Source organism: Strongylocentrotus purpuratus, unplaced genomic scaffold, assembly GCF_000002235.5.
Source record: "Strongylocentrotus purpuratus isolate Spur 01 unplaced genomic scaffold, Spur_5.0 spur5_scaffold_5, whole genome shotgun sequence".
NCBI lineage: Eukaryota > Metazoa > Echinodermata > Echinoidea > Camarodonta > Strongylocentrotidae > Strongylocentrotus > Strongylocentrotus purpuratus.
The window spans coordinates 11,683,041-11,707,383 of NW_022145611.1; the positions used below are offsets into that span (position 1 = coordinate 11,683,041).

The 24,343-nt window shown below is 35.2% G+C and overlaps 1 protein-coding gene and 1 long non-coding RNA gene across 3 annotated transcripts; one reads left to right on the forward strand and one right to left on the reverse strand.

The window, feature by feature from the left end:
• Nucleotides 1–167: 167 nt before the first annotated feature.
• On the reverse strand, nt 168–15,695 carry LOC115929723. 2 transcript variants are annotated; one of them, XR_004066697.1, is made up of 3 exons: nt 15,320–15,642; nt 4,396–4,651; nt 168–474 (listed from the first exon to the last, which is right to left on the reverse strand). It is a non-coding gene; the product is annotated as an uncharacterized LOC115929723 (long non-coding RNA). The 2 variants fall into 2 exon arrangements; XR_004066696.1 differs by lacking the exon at nt 168–474 and having other exon boundaries at nt 3,415–4,651; nt 15,320–15,695.
• Nucleotides 15,696–19,012: 3,317 nt separating this feature from the next.
• Nucleotides 19,013–23,366, forward strand: LOC582515 (protein ARV1). The gene is made up of 6 exons (XM_782462.5): nt 19,013–19,180; nt 19,909–20,028; nt 20,600–20,753; nt 21,496–21,580; nt 22,023–22,171; nt 22,529–23,366. The coding sequence occupies exons 1-6, from the start codon at nt 19,070–19,072 to the stop codon at nt 22,642–22,644; spliced, it is 735 nt and encodes a 244-aa protein (XP_787555.2). The 5' UTR covers nt 19,013–19,069; the 3' UTR covers nt 22,645–23,366.
• The last annotated feature ends 977 nt before the right edge of the window (nt 23,367–24,343 follow it).

Consider the following 24,343-nt stretch of genomic DNA (forward strand, 5'->3'; position numbering starts at 1 on the left):
ACGAATACAGAGAAAAAGAAGAAATCAGAGATGGAGAAACAAGGAGAGGGTGGGAGGGAGAGAGAGAGGGGGGGGGAAGAGAGAGAGAAAGAGAGAGAGAGAGAGAGCGAGAGATAAAAAGAGAGCGAGAGACAGAAAGAGAGAGTGAGAGAGAGAGAGAGTATAAACCCATCTCTAGGTATCAACTCCAGGGTAGCTATCAAAACAGATTGGAAATACCACAAGGGGTGGCAAATATTCCTGCATTTGGACTTGGCAATCATAAGGGATGATTCATCAGTTAATGAGAAGTTGTCACTTACATGTATGCATACAGTGGCATGAGAAACCGCAATTAAATGTATGTACATGTGTTAAAGACATGTAAGATGGCAACTTACATGTAGTGGTGAAACTGTGAAAGAACGAGTACCTGTACACGTACATGTCATTGACTGGTTCGTTGATATCTTTTGAGTGTAAGAAAGGTCATACCTGAATGGTATAGGAGTAGCAGGACCAATAATCAATGTTTAGCACATAAAAGGCAAGTAAATAAAATTCCAATATTCAATGATAAATGTAGCAATGTTCCGAGGAAAAAAATAAGAATCCATGATATTGTTAGTATGCATCTCACTAGCCCCCCCCCCCCCCCCCCCCCCCTCAACAACAAAAACCAAAACAAATTGGACTTATTTTCAAGTATCTCATTTAAGAAGTGTTTAATAGTAGTTAGAAAGGAAGCAAAATACTGGAATCTTAAGTCAGGAAAGAATCGAAAATCAAAAGAATACCGGTACTTGATGAAAAAATGAGTTTCATACATGTTCAAGACAAGTAAGAAGAAATTCTCCTTCCAATATTCCATCCTTTAGTTTTAGCTACAATGAATTAATCTTTTCATAAGCATGTTTCTATACCTGTATCTAACACAATAAGAATCCATGATATTGTTAGTATGCATCTCACTAGCCCCCCCCCCCCCCCCCCCTCAACAACAAAAACCAAAACAAATTGGACTTATTTTCAAGCATCTCATTTAAGAAGTGTTTAATAGTAGTTAGAAAGGAAGCAAAATACTGGAATCTTAAGTCAGGAAAGAATTGAAAATCAAAAGAATACCGGTACTTGATGAAAAAATGAGTTTCATACATGTTCAAGACAAGTAAGAAGAAATTCTCCTTCCAATATTCCATCCTTTAGTTTTAGCTACAATGAATTAATCTTTTCATAAGCATGTTTCTATACCTGTATCTAACACAATGAAAGGTACGTTTGATGACCAATTCTCCTTTAAGAGATATTTATGAGCAAATTTAATCTTTAACAGTCAAAAATAAAACCCCACTTCATGCATTTTTTTAAAATTTAGAATTATATCCAAAAATGAATTCCAGCTACTGTCATGATAATTTTTTTGGTAATATCTGTTTATATTCAATCGCTATCATAATTTTTATTACCATTGGCATGGATGCTATTCAAATTAAGCATTTTTTTTACTGTCATAAAACTATGCAATTAAAAAGGTTAAACATAGGCAAAACCCATCCAAAACAAATTCAAAATCAGAGTCAAAACTCTTTCTTTACTTGCACAGATTCACAAATCATTAATGAAAATCAAAGCCAGACCCAGAACACTTTAGGCACAACGATGGTTCCCAATCTTCCTCGCGACCCTCCTGGGTCCTACATGGGGGTGATTACGACCACCGTCGATACTCCAAGACACATTTTTCGATTATCGAAATGAGGCAGAGGGCTCCTTAGTACACAAGTAACATGAGCTATGCATTGCGCATCAAGAGCAATACTCAAACGCTGATTTCATTAAATTAATGACTCTCTGGCCTCATTTCCCCGGGAAATCGGATACTTGCACGACTTTAGGAACATTTGGCAAAAATTTAGGGCGAGTGGAGAGGGGTGGGCCACTAGAATATTGCAGATTAGACCAAAGGGCAAATAAGATTAATTTTTTAAGCGGAATTTCATTAATCCTTCTCAAATCAGTTATTTTTCAATGCACGGATGGCAATTTCATTTCACAAACAAGACACAAATTAGAGTAAAAACTTATTTTAAAAAATGGTTTGCAAATATCAAAATTTGTTTTCGCACAAATAAATCTAATCATCTTATGAATTTTCAGAAAGAAAAGACAGTTAAATAGAATACTTACACTATGTGAGAAAACTCAAATGAAAACCCCACTGCAAAACCGAAAGTGTGGTACATGTTACAAGTCTGCAAAATTAGCTTGAATCAACTAACACATGTTATGCTACTTTCCAGTCATGTAAAACTTCATTGACAGCTTTTGGAACCAAATACTCTCTTCTATCTGACATTTCATTGAATGATTCAATTCTGACATTGATTGATAGCTTGAACTTGACCTTTGGGCAGGGGTCGCTAGGTCAAGGGTGAGATGGAAATAACAATGATTACTCCACTGAACAAGGCACATCCTATTTATGCTTGTTTTTCAACGGATTGATGTTTATTCTGACACCCTCGTGGCTGGAATTCCTACCATGCGTTGAATACCCCTCGGTAGACAGAATGGCAGTGGTCATACAACTTTCTTGGATGAAAACAATGTCTCTAAAGTCCTCTATTTATGGAAGCCAGACAGTTCAGAATGTACTTGAAAAACTGCTGCATTATTTTTAAAGGTACTATCAAACAAATCACCCCTATCAGGGAAATGTCTATCCAAGATATATCTTTATCCTACTGTATATAAAAAATAAATGATAAATATCATATATTTGTCTATCTTTACAACTGAAAATAAGAGTTGTACAGTGTACTGCACATCACCAACATTATAAATATCTTGCCACAAGAGGATGCTCTTCACCAATTAGTTCCCAGGTCAATACATGTGAATACAGTAGGCATTGACCCACACATAGCTTTATAGAATGTACCTCCATATATGTGTACTGGTGTACACCAGAACATAAATGTATGGGAATTCTTCTCCAGACACATTTAACCTTTATTACTGTGACTGCCATGTCTACTGGAAAATGCAGTCTTTCCTTACTCTAATGGAAAAACATATATTGCTGCACTCAAAACATATCCTGCAATATTCCTTGACTTCAAATGTAGGTTAGATCTAGACCAAGCTTGATTGGAATTTGATATGTATGACGACTGTACATATCATCTTCATTTGAAGAACCACTTCATGTGCAGGCTGCAGTATGAGGCCATTCATTAAGGGGTCACTGGCCACTGGCCATCATGGAGAAGGAGAGGGGGAGGGGGAGGGGGATGGGGTAAAAAGCAAGCAAGGTTGATATATATCATGAAATAATGTGAGAATGTTAAAGTGCTATATGTTTATTTTTTCTATATACTCGTTGTATGTTGTATGTTTCATGTCACATGTACATTTTATTTATTTTTCTCTACGAATAACGCATGTAAATGCAACAAATTACCTTTTGGACCAATAAATGAAATTTGAAATTGAAATTTGATATCTGGATTACATAGCAGGATTATCATGGTTGTGTTATTTTCTGCTCAACATTCTTTTTATCTCTCTCCATTTTATGTTTCCCTTGCCCCCTCTTTTTCTTACGTTTTTTTTTTTTTTTTTTTTTGGGGGGGGGGGGAATGGTTTTCAGCAGTATGGGGAATGTATGCCACTGTTCATGTGCATAAAACGTAAATGAATCACATAGACATCCAGTCTCACCCTCCCATCTCTTCATTACTCCAATAATTCCAGGCTTGGAATACTTTAATGAAAAGATGAGGTACTTCCACAAATGCCTGATGAACAACCCTGGCTTCTGCAATGTAAATGCTTTGTTTTCAATAAAGCTGTATCTAAACCCTTCATTACTTATCCAATTCTGCAAAGCTTAGACAGCTTAGGCCGGTATTTGTATGGATTGAATGTCTAAAGGATGTATTCTCAGTTACGTGGTATTGTCTCAACCGTGTTTATTAACCAATCAGATTTCGGATTTTGTTTTCTTGCACAGAGTATGGATGTGAAAGAGTAATGCGAACAAAGTACTCAAATGGACATAATTAATAGCATGTCTACCTTATGGTTCATGTACAAGTTTAAGTGCAACTCAATCTGGATGTGCGAAATTATGTTCACATACATGAACAATAATGATAATAATAATAATAATTGTCATGTTTATTTAGCCCTTTGTTTATACTTTGTTTCTAAGCGCTTTATTTTTTAATTATAAATGCAAGTACATATTTCAATTCCTACTATTGAAAAACAGCAAAATCAGGATACTTGTGTTTTCATAATACTTGGGTTATAAATAAAACAGTACTTTTCAAATGAACATAAGATAAATATGAACACATAAAGAAACATAAAACAGTCATGTAAAAACAAACCAACCAACATAATACATACCTTGTTTCCTGTTAAAAATCCAATCCAAGTAAAATACTGAGCTTGCAAATTGTTTGTAAAGTTGTTGTTTTGATGGAAGACCACTGCTTGCCAGGGTTTTAATACCTTACATCTGATGGAATAAAAACAGCTTGCTTGCTATCACAATCAGGAAGCCACGCTGAGGAGTCCGATATACCACAACAACATCTGACCCTCATTTAGGAATCCTACGCTCAAAGTCAATGTCAATGTGGTTGTAAAATCGGAAGAAAACCTGATAAAGAAGACACAGAGAATACAAAAATATATTAATTTTTACTACACAGTGGGTATATGAAAGCATTTTGATAGATTATGTTGTACATGTACACGCTAAAATCAAATGTATATAAATATATTTATATATATATATATATATATATATATATATATATATATTTACAGTCAAACCTGCTTTAGCGACCACCTGTCTACAGAGACCACTTTTTTTTTTCAATGAAAAAGGTTTCTCATTGAAACAGGTACTTAAGGAGCCTGTACATAAATGCCACCTGCCTATAAAGATCATTTTTCCTGTCTCCCTTGGGTGGTCTTTATAGACAGGTTTCACTGTATACATGAGCTCCATGGCTATATTCCAAGATGGAGCATTAGTTTTGGAAAAAGATGTCCAGACCCCCTCCCCTCATCTCATAAAAAGAGGTGGATGATCCCAATTAAGTAGAGCAAAAGTAAGTCAATACACAATCAAATCAGTGAGTTGGATAGTGAGTTCAAACCACAAATCAACTTCTGCCTAGACACACACCAACTGATAGTCAACTTCCTATACTCTCTCATATGGGACCTAGCTATAGATTTCACTTGTTGTTTTTAACTTAGCACGTACAACATGTACAGGTGTGTATATGAATTAATGTAGTTTTACCTTTAAACACTAAGGTGATAATTAAATGATGTATAATTCAATCAAACATGTACGTGTAATAGACAAGATTATCATGTTTAGTCAAGAGAAAGAAGGAAACTAGATGGAATTTTGACTGCGCGCAGTCGAAAATGATGCCTCCGCCATAGAGCAATTTAAACAAGTTTGGAGTTTAAATCTCCAGTGGTTCTTGAGATATCATGATAACAATCTCAATGTATGGAATTTCATAAGTTGACCTCTGTGACCCTTGACCTTTGACCTACGTGCTCCAAAATCTAATCAGATTGTCTTCCTATGGTGATACACACTATCATTAAGTTTGAAGTTTAAATCTCCAGTGGTTCTTGAGATATTATGATAACAATCTCAATGTATGGAATTTCATAAGTTGACCTCTGTGACCCTTGACCTTTGACCTACGTGCTCCAAAATCTAATCAGATCGTCTTCCTATGGTGATACATACTATCCTTAAGTTTGAAGTTTTTACATCTCCAGTGGTTTTTGAGATATCATGATAACAATCTCAATGTATGGAATTTCATAAGTTGACCTCTATGACCCTTGACCTTTGACCTACGTGCTCCAAAATGTAATCAGATTGTTTTCCTATAGTGATACACACTATCACTAAGTTTGAAGTTTTTACATCTCCAGTGGTTTTTGAGATATCATGATAACAATCTCAATGTATGGAATTTCATAAGTTGACCTCTATGACCCTTGACCTTTGACCTACGTGCTCCAAAATGTAATCAGATTGTTTTCCTATAGTGATACACACTATCACTAAGTTTGAAGTTTAAATCTCCAGTGGTTCTTGAGATATCATGATAACAATCTCAATGTATGGAATTTCATAAGTTGACCTCTGTGACCCTTGACCTTTGACATACGTGCTCCAACATCTAATCAGATCGTCTTCCTATGGTGATACATACTATCCTTAAGTTTGAAGTTTAAATCTCAAATGGTTCTTGAGATATCGCGCTAACAAACTCAATACAAGGAATTTCATAAGTTGACCTCTGTGACCTGTGACCTTTGACCTACGTACTCCAAAATCTAATCAGATCGTCTTCCTATGGTGATAAATACTATTCCCGAGTCTTAAGTTTAAATCTTAAATGGTTCTTGAGATATTGTGATAACGGTCAAACGGGACGGACGGACGGACGTACGGACGTACGGACGGACGGACGTACGGACGGACGGATGTACGGACGGACGGACGTACGGACGGACAACCCGAAAACATGATGCCTCCGGCACCACCTTCGGTGGCGGAGGCATAAAAAGTCAAAATTTAGAAGAGAATGAGGGGAAAATAAATAACAAATGAATCGGAAGGGGAAGTGATCAAAGTAGATGAGGCAGAAATTATAGTAATAAGAGGGTATATCAGACTAAGAGATACACATAATTATTAAAATAACAAAGAAAGTCTCCAATGCCGGGGTCTGCATCAATAGTACACTGTATTGACTGATTGTATGTCAACACTGAAATGTGCAGTCCCCCTGCATTATGCTTTATGTAGAAAATGAAAAGAGAAGACCCTTGATTTAAAAAATATGAAGCATAAAATGAACATACATGTTGCAACTGGAGACATGAAAGCGGAGAAGGTGAGCGACAAAAAAATCAGAGCGATGAACGGAAGGAAACTGTGAGGATGTCACAAAAGAGGGAAAAATGAATCATAGAAGGGAGAAAAAAAGTAACAATACACTTTCAGCAAATGTAGGGTAGGAGCAAAGTCATGGCTTTTCCATTAAACAGGTGTTTTTCTCACTTGGACCCATGTTCATCATAAATTTGCATTCAGGAACCATAGACACCTATGCACTATAGAGTCTCTTTGGCAGGTTGGATGTAAAAAGCGAAGGGTATGCATGGGTCTATGGGAGAATGAGACGGTCGATTGTCGCTTGAAACGTTGGGTACATGAATGCGCATGGTAGCGAGCTACTGTATAGCCAGTCGAGTTCACAGCTTCTGGTGTTCAATGGAAACTTTCTGCATTTTCAGAGTTGTTGGAAAGTCATTTAATTTCCTATGATGCATACAACTGGTTGACTGGACAAGAGAATTGTAAAGAAAATTACAACAAATAGTTGAAACTGAAGTACACTTGAAACTAACAACAGAAATATGTATACACAGGACTACGTTAGTTACCCAGGGACTCCATAATAGAAATGTTTTCAAAGTATGTGATCGGCCTGAACATTTTTTGTTTTTCTATTAACTGCTCAACTAATTTGCATTAACTTATAATTTCCTTTAGAAGATGTGATCTATTTAATACCACTTGTCTTCATGTTCATTGCATGTTTCTTTTCAAACTCAGCCCAGCATGTACACTGTACATTAGTGCTTTAATTTCTCTCTGGGTACCAGCAGTGAACACAGGAAGGGAAAGTACAGGGGAACTTGTAGGTATGGTTTCCAACTTTTCATCTCTCACGTTTAACACACATGTACTGTATTTCACATACATCTTTCTGATAATCAAACCAAAACTCAAATGATTCCATATCATTCATGTACATATACATGTACACGTACAGTATGTTAATTTAAAGATTTTTGCACATATTCATAGACCTGTCATCTTAGAGATAAAAAGTACAGTATGATTTGACAAGAATATACATTGATGTTTATGGGAGTACATAACAATAGGTGACAATTTTATTGGTTACTATATGTAGATGGTCTTACACAATTTAGCAATGTTTGACAGTAATCAGCAACGAATCAAACTCTAAAATCCAGTTATATTCTCGAATCTTATTTATATAATGATATTCAGTAAAGAAATACAGAAACAGGATGGAAAATAAGTATCACAAAATTTTAACACATCGTTCTGTACAAGTCAATGGTGCCCTAGCTTTAATACCATCACTTGTTAGGCTCACAGTTACATATTGTATGCACATATACAGTACATGCACATGTAGGAGTAATAAAAAATACATACAAAAATAAATACCGGTACATATACAAGAGCCTAAGATGTACCATATCAGGTTTTACCTAAAGTAAATTGTTTTGTATGTATCAATGTCTAATTACATGCACATAAAATGATTAAAAAGAGTGAAAATGTCATATCTGAAAAGTGAGGGTACTTTTCAGTGAAACCACATTTTCATGAGTTCAAAGAAATGCATACTTAACTCAAAATCTTAACAATACGGAAGACATTGCACTCTACTTGTTAATCTACCGTATTTTACAATTAACCACAATTTACAATTCATAGACTCCCATTATCAAGGAAATAACAAGATATCACCCAGATTCTAACCGTCTTTTCAATTATCACTACTTTATTTCCTGTTACACATAAGGCAAACAATTAAGAAGATAATGCACTTAAACCTATAGTACAATTAGAGCAAAAACAGTCGTATTGTATTACAGGCACTGTGTTACAGGCACTGTGTCACAAATATTCCAATCTACAATCCATGAATGTGTAGATAGGTAAGTCAAACATATTTTTCCTGTTTCCATTATGTGTCCTATGTACATTACAAAGTATGATGAAATAATATACACACATAACAAACATCAAAAGGATGTTTACCCCTCACTATTTAAAAGCTCTAGAAAGATACAGTAATCCGGTAGGCCTATACTAAAAATATAAGAGATCAGAAAGAAATGCCCAGATATAGGATTTCAAAGCTGTTGTATAAATTTTATAAGTATAACTGATCATTTTTGTATTAATCATGCAAGCTTTGAATACATGCATATTAATATTGGTTCTTTTGCTCTTCCCATCTTCTTCCTTCTCGGGCCATTACCTCAAGTAATGATCATATGATATTGTATAATTTTATGTTGCAATGTGAATAATTTCATAAATCCCTTTAACTTCTCGCCACTCTTACCGCATGTAGCGGTGCAGAAAGATGTTTGTCATACATAAAGAGCGGGAGTGTATCAAGGTGAATGTGTACATAGATAGTCAAGACGGCTTCTGGAGACATGATACTGCCTCCATGCTCTGCAAATAGATTCGGGGACATCTGTTTTCCAATCCATAGGCTATCCGAGATTGTACCAGAGGTATTATTACAGGAGATGGGTTTTCAAGACTGAAGTGCTCTCCATTTCTCTTGCTCTCCTTTTCTATCTCCCTAATATTCACTGTCTCTTTAACCCATTACACTTGCCCTCACTTTTCCTAAAGTATCTCCCTCTTCCTTTTTCTTTCTCTCTCTCTCTCTCTCTCTCTCTCTCTCTCTCTCTCTCTCTTTCTCTCTGTCAATGTGTTTATCATCTTTCCTTCTTTCTTTCCTTCACTTTCATCTTACCTCCACATGCCTCTTTTATTTTCATTATCTTCATTTCTCTGATCTCCTCTATAGATCCGTGTACTCTTTAAATCTTGTTTAATTTCAATTCCCTATCTACATGTACTTTCTTTTCTACTGTCTTCCTTTTGATAGAGTCTCCCGTTCCCCTTCTACTGTCTCATTCATTCAATTCTTCTTCTCTCCCTTTTTCTCCATCTCTTATTTCCTATACCTCATTTAGACTCTCAATGTACCATTTTACCCTACACATACTCACACATTCGTTCATGTCTATAATTTACAAATTTGTATCAAGTTTGTACAGGTGTTCCATACCTATTTATAAAATTTTCCTTTTTCATACATCATATCTCTGAATTCTCCTCTCCTTATCCGTTCCATTTAAACACCCGACCTGGTGCCTTGGGATCCAATTGCATGAAAATGAAGCCTTGGGTCGCACATCTCATGCACGCAGCCCCATGCATTCATTCCATCAGGGGCAACGTCTTGACACGACATTCATCACACACCTATGCAAGATTCAAGAGAGCCAATTGGATAGCAACGACTCCACTCCATCTCCTCCCGTTCATGTGTGTGATGGCCCTCGTCCATCAAACTTTACGCTCTACATTTCCTCCATAAAGCACCATTGAACTGTTCATTATAATACATGAACTAATTCATTTTGTAAAAAGAGGCATCACTCTAAAATAATAAAATAATTATTTCATACTCCTGCAAGCTGACTGTACATCAGACTTGCAAAAATAGAGAATGGATTGGTTGTAATTTATCATTATATAAAATTATTAATTCTTATGAGTTGATTCCTGTAAGTTATATATGACTGATAGTACTATGATCACTTGTTATTTCCACCTTACAATATCAATGTCTTTCCAGGATTTCCATTTTCAGATTCCAAAATCTCATATTTTGTTAATTAAGAAATACCTAACAATTCTTACAAAATCAATATTTCAGCCTACATGTAGTATGTAATTGATTATTGATAATTAATAGAAATGATGAATTTAATTCAAAGAGAAAACAACAATATGACAGACAAGAGGCGATTGATTCCACTTGGCATTTGCTACAGCCATTTGGTGAATAACCACTTGCCTTAATATTTGATGATTAAATCAAGGGGCCCTATGACTATGACGCACTGCTTATAACCTCCAAGAGGTGTAATTGACAGCTCAAAGATGTCAATATACTATTGCCCTTTCCGCTTAATGATTCAATTAATTGAGCACAAACAATTTAACACAGACACCTGTGACAGCTACACATGTGTAAATGAGGAGAAACATCTTCTTTCATGATCGTACCTGTATGTACAGTATAGAGATTGATGGATTTAGATGGTCACTTTAAAATTCACTTCTTTATTGTGTTGAGCTTTCTTTATATTTTCAGAGAGAAGAGAAAAATGCTTTTAATTGGCAATTGATGCAAGTCATTATATTTTTTCCATTAGTCAATTTGGTCCAGAACTTAGATTTAATTATTTCCAGAACTGAATGCATTTAGCTCTCAAATCTAGTTACTCAACTCATATAGGGGATCTTTGTTTCTGTAATTGATCATTTCAAGAGTTCTTGCATATTGACTTTCTCTTCTTTATATTTTCAATATCTGCAAAATATCTACATGCTTTTATATGCAGACCAAGTACATGTATCTATCCATCAGACAACAAATATGAGAATGTAAGAAAACATGATTTAGTTAGAAATTGGCTATAAAAATTAAGTGAAGTCTAGAGCACAATCAAATGGATAGAGAGTGAATGGTGAGGGGCACATGATAACAAAACATCGTCTCTTTTAAAATCAAACCATGAAACAAGACGTGAATTTCACTTGGTGTAAAAGACATGTCTCTAAATACTTAATACTTAATGCCTGTCCAGATCAAATTTGAGAAGAAAAAAATCAACCTGAGGATAGATTAAATACATATGTAGACATCAAAGATTCCATTTACAAAAAACCTTAAATTTCTCTTGAGTCTTCAAGGAACATTATTTTCATTCTTTTTACTGCTTTGCCAAATTGCAAATTTGTCCAGGTTTTGTTGAAACACATCACAATTGGTGCCTCCCCCCCCCCCTTTTTTTTCCTCTCTCTCTCTCTCTCTCTCTCTCTCTCTCTCTCTCTCTCTCTCTCTATCTATCTCTCCCTCTCTCTTTCTCTCTCTCTCCACCATCTCCTTTCACTCTGCACGTTTTCCCTTTTAAAAAAATGTTATTTTTCAATACTGTCTTTACATGATGTACATATTGTGTATTCATGTGTATAACAGTGTATGGTTCTCACATTATTGCACGTCAAAACTAGTTTCACTTTCTCTTAATTACGTGTCCATTTGCACGTACATCGTACATTTCAGATTTTGATCCTCTTCAAAACTCCTTCAGATATAGCATAAAGGTAATTTTAGAGAACATGCATGTACCTTGCAATCGAAATGGGTAGTTTTACTGATATGAATCAAAGTTTTATTAATATCATTATAAGCATTTGGGCAGCCAATTAACACTCTTATGCTCTATGGTCTAGTTAAAGTAATGGAATCGTGTTAATTATCACATACACTAAATTTAAAGATCTTACACAATATTATCGGAAAATCATGTGTGTATTGAAACCACTTTAGCCAAATGTAAATAAACATAAGAGCATCCAAGCACTTGGTTTGTCAAGTACAATGGGTTTACTTCCATGATAACTTTCACAATAACTTTCACAATAACTTTCACAAAATAAGGTTAGTGGTACAGTTCATCAATTCAATAAAAAGGACGGACATGTCCTTATGCTGACATTACAAAGAGTTTTTTTTCACAGGCTTTTAAAAAAAAATAAGATTGATAGCATTACGATATTTAAAGCACCATGTGATGAATACTGGCTTTACTTTCTATTTCAATACATGAACTTATTTAACTATCATGTACATGTACAGTGTTTCAATTTAACAACTCACTATAAACTTTCTTTCCTTCATAAAACTAAAAGAGGTTTACTTATCAAAGTAAACTTTCAATTCTTACCTCCATGGTTCACTACATCTCTTACTCCCCCCCCCCCCCTCCCCCCCCCCCCCCATTCTCTCTCTATCTCTGTTTCTCTTTTTCTTTCTCTCTCTCTCTCTCTCTCTCTCTCTCTCTCTCTCTCTCTCTCTAAATCAACATTAATTTGAACAATTAAACATTCAAAAAGCATAAATTGCAGAAATGAATTTTGTGTCTTTTGTTGTAGTAAATTTACCCAGCAGAACATATGATAATCACATTAAGTAGATGTACTTAAAGGAAATAATATGCTATAAGCAAAGGAACATGTACATTATGTATGGCACATTCAAAGAAACGATTACGGTACTCTGAATGAATGAACGCCCACACATGTTTTCAACCTGCAAGAAGTAAATGCAAACCAGGTTACACAAATACACTACATAACCTTGTACAATACAGGAAGTTTTTACTTAATAATGACCGTGTAGCTGTAAATCATTATCAGCCATGACAGGTAACACAACACAAGTGACCTCATAGACTTTTAACCTATAATTTTACTCCTGGAAATAGATAACTATCTTGTCCTATCCAAGGCCAAGTCATCATTCTAAAAAAAAAAATCTGCCTGACATCATACAGATATTGTAACATTTAAACTTACACCTAATCAAGAAAAGTTGGTAATTCTCGCTATCGCCAATACGCGCAAAAAAGAGCGGAAGAGACTGCATTTGAAATGGGACCTGAACGAAACATGCAGTATTTTTAATACATTGCCAAAAGCAAGAATTCTAAAGAGGGCACTATCTAAAGAAATAAATATTGTCCTTTGTGAATTTAAATTCATATTAAAAGCTGGACATACCGGTATGTACTGCATGCAAAAGTTGTAGCCCTGTTGTTGAGTTTCATAGTATTACTTCAAACTGTTGAAGTACATGAAAGAGCTTCTCACTGAGAATAAAAATGATATATTGCACATAAGCATCAGAACAATACAGATCGCTTTAACTTATCTGTCAATATTTCCTGTGGAATTAGTAGGGATTATATCAGATATTTTACTATGCATATTTTTTTCTTCAAATGCAAGTATCCCGGTATACAACAGAGGTGTTTTTTTGTATCACTCACTAATATCAAGAATTATATACCTATATGAAACTGAGCTTAAAGTGTACAGGAGATAATAAATATCCAAAGATGTAGATAAACTGAATACTGTAGTATATTTCATAAAGTAATGGATGATGTTGTTCATAGTCATGGATCAGTTTAAATGTGTTTTCTTGGTGCATCTCCTTGGCCTTTGACTGAGTATAACCAACTTGATACTTGCTTCTTTTTTGTTTTATTTGTTGTTGTTTTAGGTTTTTTTTTCTTTCTTCTTTTCTTTCTTTCTTATTTAAGTAATTCAAAAATGGATAACAGGATCCTCTGTCTCGCCTGAAAAACTTTCCCTTATAAGATTAAACACTTCTCCCTCGCGCACTTCTTTGTTATTTTAGTTATTTAGGCTCGGCTGCATACCGGTAGCCTTTTTAGTTAAAGATTACAAGTAGAAAACAAAGACAAAAAACAGAAAGCGAGAGTGAGAGCACAAAAATCACAACTGAACAAATAATAATTTTGATAGCCTTCAGTTCAAGGCCTTCAAGCCTTCAGTAATAGAAGCAGAGTCCAGAGTCAGTCATACATGTACATGTACTGTAAGTAAGTTGTGATCACTAAAGTATAGGAATTTCAAATTGGCTGAATCTGTAATGCCACGTAGTGCCGGACAACTTTCTTATTTGTTCCAATACACATAATTGCTAAAAATGTCTTTTTCTTCAAAATGTATGACTCGGGAGGGTCTTTCCTTTATAGAGGTCAAATAATAATAAAGTCTACTATTTTCTATCCATAATAATATATTTGAGCAGTGCCCCTACGACCCTATGGAGAAGTCACGTTGTGGGTCTTGGCCTTGGGAGAAAATCAGAAATGAATGTCCACGTCCATGACAAAAACAAAGTCACAAACAGGAGAGTTGTCCGTCACTAGATCTATGTCACAATTCACTGACAAAATTGTTGAATTGAATTTTGCATAAAGGTCTAGAGTCTAGAGTCTAGGCCCTAGCTATGAATTTGTAGATAGTAATCTCATAATCATGTAGCTTCATTCAATGGTCCAATTTATTTCAAACCTTCGACATTCACTGATTTTTCTGCTTTCAAGTTTCATTTAAATGAAGGAGGTCCGACAGGTTTAGTTTACAACTTGGGTTGGATTGCCCTTTAAACTCAAGACTCAAGTCAAACTTCACACGCTAATCATGCTAATCAAGGTCTGCGAAACCAACCTCACTCTTAAGTCCTTTAAACTAGTGCTAAGGAATCTTGAAAAGCATTTTAACACCCATTCAAAATACATTTCGGTTCAATGTCATATCTCACACGCACACAATACAGATCGGTAGCCTGGCAGGTTTTATTATCGATTTGTCTTTTCGACGAAAACGGGTGCATTTGTCACGGCGAACAACATCATCAAACACACAAAAAGCGTAAACAATCTACTTCTTGCATTCATGAGTTTAACCAATAACATTATGATCATTGCTTCACAATATATATAAACAATCAGAAATCCATTAATAATCACAAACCTGAAAATTGGTATCTTTGAGTCACGAACGGCCGACGTCTTCGAGCAGACGGTGGGGTTCCAGCACATACAAAACACAACTGTCCCGTATTATGGGTGCATTGTACTTTCTGCACTTTCGCCGTATTGCAAATTTGAAGACAGCGCACTAGTTGTAATCAAGAGTCGGGGATATGGTATCTTTCAAAAGCTGAAACGAAATAAGCGAAATCATTATCACATTCTTATTTTGGTTTCAAGACAAAATATTATGCATTAGTAAGCTTTCATAGACATCGTTTATATGATTAATTTTAGTTTAATTTGCTATGTTCTGATATTAAAATACTCTAAAATATTGGTCAGTAAGAAATGATAAACATGACCCTACTTGTTGATAATGGAACTGCCATTATAATTATTCTTCAAACTTGTCAGAGCCCCCTCTTCACGTATAGGCCATACAAGATTGTTTGGATGCAGATTTGAAAATATGTTTTGTAGGATTTTTATCCTACTGAGTTATGTTATTTTATATATTTAGATGTTATCAATTTGCACATTTTTGTTGGAATTATCCGTCCGTCCGTCTCTCTCTCTCTCTCTCTCTCTCTCTCTCTCGTATTAATGTGCGATGAACTTTATGATGCGGACACTGGTGAAAGGTCAGACATATCAACATAGGATAGTCATAGACAATATAAGGGAAAATAATATTAGCATTTTCTTCATTTTTTCTTCTTCTAATCAATGAAATATTAACATCGCCCAAACAAGAAACGATGAGAGAGAAATGAAAAGGCACTACGCTAGCATGACCCCTCGCTCAATCCGCTAAATACCATTTTTGTATAGTAATTAATATCATGATACATTATACAAGTAGAAAGGTTTACAAGCAACACTATCAAAACTATTTTACGAAAAAATCAACTCGAAGGCGAATTCAATACCTTTGGCATGGAAATCACGTTTGGATTACTCGATAGGTTTTTTTAACGTTCGCACATTTCAAAAGGTCACGTAAAAGGCCATTTAAATGAGGTTGATTTTTTTTTTCTCGAAAATAGTTGCGATTATGACTGTTATGCGTAAAATTGGCACTAATATTTCAATATATAGCTAACGGCAAATTTTCATAATGAATGCGAGTGCGATGATTGTTCTTATGTTTTAAAAAATCTTGAGCCTTATTGATTTTCAGATATATTCACCTCCTCTAAAAGTTCTCACAGGAAGTGTTCACTGTAATCGACTACTTTTTTAAAATAAAATTTGCCCTCACCAATTTTGCCCTATTATTATTTCGTTTATACCATGCTTACGAAGCATGCACAATAGGAAATTGACCCAGGAGGAAGTATTTGACGGAGGGAGGGGGTGGAAACAATTAGGACGAATGCTCCAAAGTTTAGAATGATATTACCTGAATAATATTGAGGCGTTACGATTATGGTAATTGATGACTAAACCTGAACCTCAACTATTAAACCCTAATGGTGGAAGTTTGTGGTTACGAAATTTATCTTAATATTCAAGTCTTTTCCGGTGCATTATGCTTCATTATTAATACAGTCAGCATCACCATGATCACACAGCCAATATAAGGGTTTTAATTTCGCTTTGATAATTTTCTAAGCATAACAAATACATCAACCCATAGTCCCATAAAGACTTTCAAAATCTACTGAAGGGCAATTTGAATATCATTTTGTATTACCTTTTTGGCTTTAGAAATCAAGATTGGATTACGTAATGTTCGCACATTTCAAAAACTGATGAAAAGGCAATTGAAATTTTCATTTTCACCATCATTTATTATCATCAACATCATCACCATCATCAACATCTTCACCATCATCAACATCTTCACCATCATCAGTTTTTGCTCTACTTCATCACCCCCACCCGCACCAATTATTATTGGTATTGTGTTATCAGTCAAATTTGGTTTTAATGCCATCATTTTATTATAGGTTTTTCACGCTCAATTTCATCAGAGTTGCATTGGAATTCTTTAATCGGCGTTCAAGTTAGGCTCTCACGGCTCTCATGGTTCATGTTCATTCTTTGAGCATTCAATTTCGCCTTAAATCATTCTTTTTTCATTCTATATCATTCAATTTAGAGAGAAATCCATTCAATTTAATGACCCAAGGTTGTCATTCAATTTCGTGACAGCTGGATAGACGTTCAATTTTGTCCTTATATATCAATTTCAACGGTTTATGTTATAGGCACACACCTTCGCACTTTGAATGTTCTAATTGAATTAACATAAACAAGTTCTGTAGTTCAATATAATTCTCACCGCAATTTTTTCACGTCTTTTTTGTTTATTCACTGTTCTTTATTATATAATTTCATTTTCATTTTTAAAGTTTTATATTGTGTATTTTAATCATATTTTATATATTTCTTTTCTTCGAGCCCGCGCCGCCATAGTCATGTATTAATGAATGTGTGCGTATGAAAGTGGAGTTATACGAATTCTTGCTTCAATGACAGTTCGTCAGAGGAAGGAGATATTTCAATATAAGGCAAAGGTCCCATTTCAAGGTAAAAGTAAATAATTGTTACAATAAAGAATTGAATATATATGCTAATGCATAATTATGCATGTCTTGACAGCTTTAAATCTTGTAAAATGGGTACTGGTACTAAACTGAACCGCCGTCATATTATCAGGCCACGTTTATGTCACGACATTGTGTATCTTACTTATAGTATCATGCATACAAATTTTACATGATATCTCCCTTGAGAGTTAGGCCACAAATTTCGCTTTTCTTTATATTATTCAAGTCGGTGAATAATTTTGTAGACCCTACACCTTCTTTATACAAAGTGAATATCCGAGAGAAAGAGAGAGAGAGAGAGAGAGAGAGAGAGAGAGAGATAAACACAAAAAAGATAAGGAAAAAAGGGGCCGGGGAGTTAAATTTTAGGGGGGAAACTAAATTGCACCACTAAACCGATCTTAACTTCACGGTTAGATTATAAGTGTTTACGGTATTTGTTGGCAATAGACTATTTTCGTAACTACCAAATGTTATACTTTGTGAAGTGCCGGCAATTAATACACATTATTTCATTCACCTGCAAACTGCATATATTAAGTGTTGCTAGGTAGGCCAAGCCTATAATTTTTGTCCAACCTGGCAACAACTAATGCAGTTCGGATTCTGTCTATTGAAATACTATTATTCTTATTAGGTGAATGAAATAATTTGTATTGAGGCACTTTACAAAGACTTATGCATTAAATTTGATTCCATTACGAAAATGGCCTATTAAATGAATGTTCCTCCTTGCAAGTGCATTTTTCGATACACATGGAAACGTGTTGATTATCCTATTACAGTTCACAGTGATCTTGTGTGCTTCGATCACATAATTTTCAATTCTGTGGCTACTATATGTTAGTAGTATATAGCTCTATGATGCAAATCAAGAAAAAAAAATCGAAACTAGGACCCGTTAAGGCCACCGTATCTGTTTTTTTTTATGGCTGCTAATTTCTTGAAAAAATAACTATATTGGAAATTACTCATACAATTTTATTATGTAAATAATTTTGATAGTATATTTTACTTACAAAAATAATTATTTATAAGTTTAAGAATAATGTACTGTTTTATATTATAAAATTATGAAATCAACTAATTTTTAAAACGTATTTTTCTTGACTCCATTAAATTGGCAAATCAATATGTCAGCCCCCATGTAGATGTGAATGAAGTAACTAAACGGTGACTTTTCACAGTGGAACATGATGAATGAAGTAATGCAGGGTGACACTTTTCGTTGCATAGAATGTGGATTTTCTGCAAGAGAGCTTTACCATGATTACGGCAATGGAATAATTAAAATATCTCACTGTGTAAGTTAATGTTCACCAAATTACAAATCAGATTCAAGCCAACGGCCAACCTACCTGGCTGAGCTGCGTACGCATTCCGAGGAGCTCTTGCCGCCGGACGGCCTGGCGCGCTGTGCCAAGGCCTAGGCCTGTCTGCTGCGATCTTCTCCTGCGCCTCCGCCTCCCTTCTCAATTACAAATATTTTTCAACATGCAATTGCATCATTTTTAATTATAAATGGTAGATCTAGGCCTACTGATTCAATAAATAGAAGTGCCGGTATACAGATAGACCAGTCTATGTAGACTCTATAATCATCTAGGCGGTAGACAAAGGTGTAGCATAGAAATATACATTTTGATAAAATAGTGAAATTTGGGCTAGATCCATCTAATATTACTTAGTTTACTTTAATACACGATGTTATAGGTCTAAGCCTGTTCATCGATCCAGGATTCTTCCATGGTACATGTAACTGCGATTTGTGGATTTAATAGTTTAGGAATGAATATAGTCTAGATCTAGTCTAACTTTGTTAAAATATTATTATTAAGTTAGATCTTTTATAGTTTAGAGGAAAGGGGAAATCATCTTGAGCTCTTATTACTTCATTGTTCTCATTTAAGTTGTATGTATTTCAATTTCAATCAAGGGGAATTCTCATGATTAATGCTTTGTTATATGTGGCTAAGTAAAACCATTAAATACTTGTTTTTGTATGTTTTTCATATCTTTTTTTTCTTGACAGGAAAAGTGTAAACAAGTGGTGGATAAGTATGTGGAGTTCGATCCTGTCATTGTTCTGTTAGATGCTTTACTCTTCAAACCTCAGGCATATCGTCATGTACTATTCAACAAAGTCATTACAGTGAGTCATTTTGTTTGCATTCTGTGTACAACTATTTCTGTGGAGTATATATTCATAATTTATGCATACAAATGATGGGAATGGTTAGTTTGATGGCAAGATTATGGTATTTTGTCTTGTATATTACCAAATGTACAGGACCAAAATACATCTACCTTGGTGAAAAATCCTGATGATACAGCAAAAGTAAATATTGATGTTGAAATGTTGAATTTTTTTTTGCACTGATGAAATGTTATATCTAGGGGGTTACAACTAATACAAGTAACGGTAACCTTATCTTTCATAATTTTAAGTGAAGTAGGAAGCTTATTTGTGAATTTTCCATTCCAGTCGATCCCTGTAATGTTAATCATGATACTTAATGCTGATAATTTCATAAGCATAGGATAATTTATCTTAAAAAAAGACAAAATTTCTTAATTTTTTATCAGTTTTATATTAATGTAACTTAATGATAGTTATGGTGCCATTATATGCAGATTTTAATTACATGTATATAAAAAATTATCAAATATCATTGAAATTCATCATGTTGTGTGACTCTTTTTACCTCTTAATCTGTTTTCAGTTTCACTGGCGTGTGTGCATAGTGTGCCTTCTCTGTGATGCCTATATGAAATGGGCACACAAGTCTGCTGCCCCCACTGAGGGAGAGAGTAAGCCATTCCTAACCTACGCCCTCCAGTGGGACTTTTATGCCATGTTTATGATCGCAGGATTGGGTAAGTTGACCTTTGAACTTTGCAGCCTGAATCTAGGAGGTAACTACCGTATGTATAGTACATGAAGCGAGGGAGAGAAAGAGAGGGTCGGACACTACTGAGAATGTCAAAAGATATAATGTAGACATACACTGTAGAGACTTCAACTTAATGAGTATAAACATGGAAATAGTGGCCTGTATACTAGAAATTAGAGAAATGTTAAAGACATGGCTTCACTAGTCTACTGCTTCATGGTGCCCCAAACTCAACTGTCATCCTACATGTATCAATTTTGTTCAGTAAATGCCATTCTGTAACGGTATGAATGTTTGTTTTTTATAGTTTGTGATTAAGACGATTTTACTTGATGCAGAGGATGACATTTTACTCTCCACAAACAAATTTTCCTCTTCCTCATTTAGTCAGGGGTAGGCCTGGCCCAAGAACCAGTCAAAATATCTTTATCTCTAAATCACCCTCATACAGTGTAATGCTTGATAATATATAGATCTTGATGAGACTTATTTCCCCGTTTTATAAAGATTTAGACCTTGCCCACTTCTGACCGTGATTTCTCAGGTTTTTTTCATATACCATGGGGCTTCAAAAAGTCATAACCCCTGTCATTTCTTCTCTCATATCCTGGAACCCAATATTATCATTTTCAATGCACCTGTGATTTGGTTTTTCATTTTAAAGAGGATAAAGCAGTTTTAGCTCTATTGATAGACTAACATTACCTGATTTCTTTTGTTTTCAGAGTTATTAGCATTCATAGCTGGTGTGGTAGGCATCTGTTTTCTACATTCTGCCCTCTCAAACAGCCGGGAGCATTGGAAAGCAAGGTAATAAGATATATAAAGGAAAATGCTCATGCTTATATTTTTTTTTAAATGATAGACCTACCGTACATGTAATATTCCATTGTTGTGTTGTATTTCTGTATTGTCTAATAGAGTCATGTACTCCACAGACTAACCTATCGGTTTAGCAGCTCATCATGTTTTCTTTTCTTTTCTTTTCCCCCCTTTTCAATAGCAATTTCACATTCATATTTATGTTTAGGATTAGGGAATCACTTCAAGATGTATTCCCAAGGATTAGCATGTTTATGAGGGACCCTTTGCAAGAATGGTCAGAATTTCAACTTCACAGACATCTTATGAAAAGTCGGTTTAATGTTACAACACATGTTTGGATGGTATACTATCAAACTTTATAGTTTCTTGCTACTGGTCACAGAAAACTATTTGTACTTTGACAAGCCTGTGATATTTCCTTTTTCAGATCATCTCGTCTAGTCAAAGCACTGTTGCTGTCCTCAGCGGGCAAGCTACTGGTCATCCCTGTGGTTATCTGGGGTGAGACACATATCTATACCACCCTTCTACTGACCAGGCTCTTCATGGCAGTGGCCAGTACTCAAGCCATTACAGGTAGGTGTGTGTTGTTATGCAGGAAGCAGTGCCACAGGGTAGGGGAGGAGGGGAGGGGGGCACATGAGCAGGAAAAAGAAAAAGAAAGAGGAGAAAGAAAGGGAGAGAGGTACAGCTACGAGGTGAAAAGAATGCATCCCCTTCCGCACCCACATCCCACTGGACCGCCCTGTTCTTTCTCATTTGATAAATCTATTAAGATTGTTGCTCCCTGACACCAGTGACCCCCTAAAAGGTTGAAATATTTTTGAAGTAATCTTTGGGTAAAAAAGTTCCCCCCAAAAAGTCAAATGTGTTAATTGTAGAGAAACAAAAACCATATCAAAATATAATTTGTCACATTTTCTTTGCTTGCAGTGATACTGGACTGCCCACACATCACCAGCATATCACTAATTGGGTGTGGGTTCATCACAGAGGCCTTAGTGAGCTTACTAACGCCCTCTATTGAGAGCATCCTCTTTGTGAGCTGAGGGATGGATGCCATGGAGACTTGGACCGTTTGATCATCCAAGCCCAATGTGTTTCTCAAATTTACAGAAGCGACAGGATCGTACTCGCTATCTTGATGATAGTGCTGTAGAAGTGTTTGAGATGGAGCCTTGGTATGGTGCGAGGTGTACTGCTTCATCATTTCCAAGTAGCATGGAAACTGCAGAAGTGGGAATGAGCATATGTACAAAGGACACCAGTGCATAAAAGTTCCTGACCGTTAGTGTCCATGTGACGTACGTAGCATTGTATTACCCAAAAGGCTAATAATGGCTGGTATTTTTTCCAGTACAGTACTGTGAACATTACTGGAGGAAAAGGTCTGCTCCACCAGCAGAACTTGAGTCGTGCAAACCTTGAACGGGATGTTCTACTCGTCTCCAGATACCACTCGATCTCCCTTTGAAATGCTTTCATCTATTGAAATATGAACATACTAGCCCATGATACTTCCACTAGCAAACTCTGCAATGAACTTCCCTGGATTGTATACAAAAGGGACTTTTTGTTCCATTGAAACTAACACCCGAGAAAACGGCCGACTCATAATTCTGAATGAAAGCAGCCTAGTTTGGTGCAATAATTCTACTGCAGAGTATGCAACATTATAAGCAAGAACTACAACTGCACCAAAACAGTTTTTTAAATTGGTTTTCTTCATTTGAAACAAGATGGTATTAAATGACTACAGTTACCTGAAGAAGCCATTTGAATAAAAGTGTAAACAAATATTTCTTGTCTAAACAGTTTCCTTTGTCCTATGGTGACTGTCTTTTATTTTAACTCTCTGAACAACTTTAAAACATGTTTATGTGTATGGTACATGTATGTCATTTTATCATAAGATGGGAGAGGCTTTCTCTTTTGATATCCAATGGTCACCCCAATTTATACAATTATCAGCAAAATTTTCAGGTATTCTTTTTCTTCAAAGTGTCTTTCTTAAAGGTAAAGGCCAGTTTTGGAAACACCCCCCTCTCAAAAAATGAAATGGAAGCTCTTATTACCAATCATGTGAAAGAATATGATTTGACATGACGATAACAAATTTGCTGGGAAACCGCCTACTAATTTATATATTTGGTAAATTAGTTATCTATTTGGATGTGATAGATATATCTTTACATCTTTCTGTGTACAGTGCTTGTAACTTTACAAAGACTGGGCCAAATTTCTTATCATTTTGATGATTCCAGAACCTTGCAGTACACACCAATACTTATATGCTAGATGATCAACCTTTTCTGATTGATTCCACAATGTTTCTTTCACAATGCAATCGCATGACCATAACTGGTCTTTATCTTTAAGACATTTTGCTTCATAAACTACACATATACGCTTTATTAGGCTCTGAACATCATTGTAACCATTTATGAAATGGACAGACATTACCCTTGTCTTCACACACACACCACTCAAAATAGGAAACATATTCACCACCTTTGCAATTCATACAAGTGTTCTTTTTTTTAATCAATAAATCATTGCAATGATCTGCAAGGCATATAAGAAATATTTACAAACTTGTCATCTTCTCTTTTCTTCTAAAAAGTTTAAAGACACATGATTTACATTTTATAACAATTTCTCCAGAAGTCATTGTTGAAACAATACCATCAACTTTCCAATACCTTATTCGGTCAGGCTAATTCAATATACAGAAATCTATGTACATAA

Bases quoted from the DNA above. Each gene is read 5' to 3' on its own strand.
- LOC582515 (XM_782462.5), top strand. From the start codon at position 19,070: ATGATGAATGAAGTAATGCAGGGTGACACTTTTCGTTGCATAGAATGT. The intron at 20,754-21,495 runs GTAAGTTGACCT...TTTTGTTTTCAG, and splicing joins GTTTATGATCGCAGGATTGG to AGTTATTAGCATTCATAGCT. The intron at 21,581-22,022 runs GTAATAAGATAT...TTCCTTTTTCAG, and splicing joins CGGGAGCATTGGAAAGCAAG to ATCATCTCGTCTAGTCAAAG.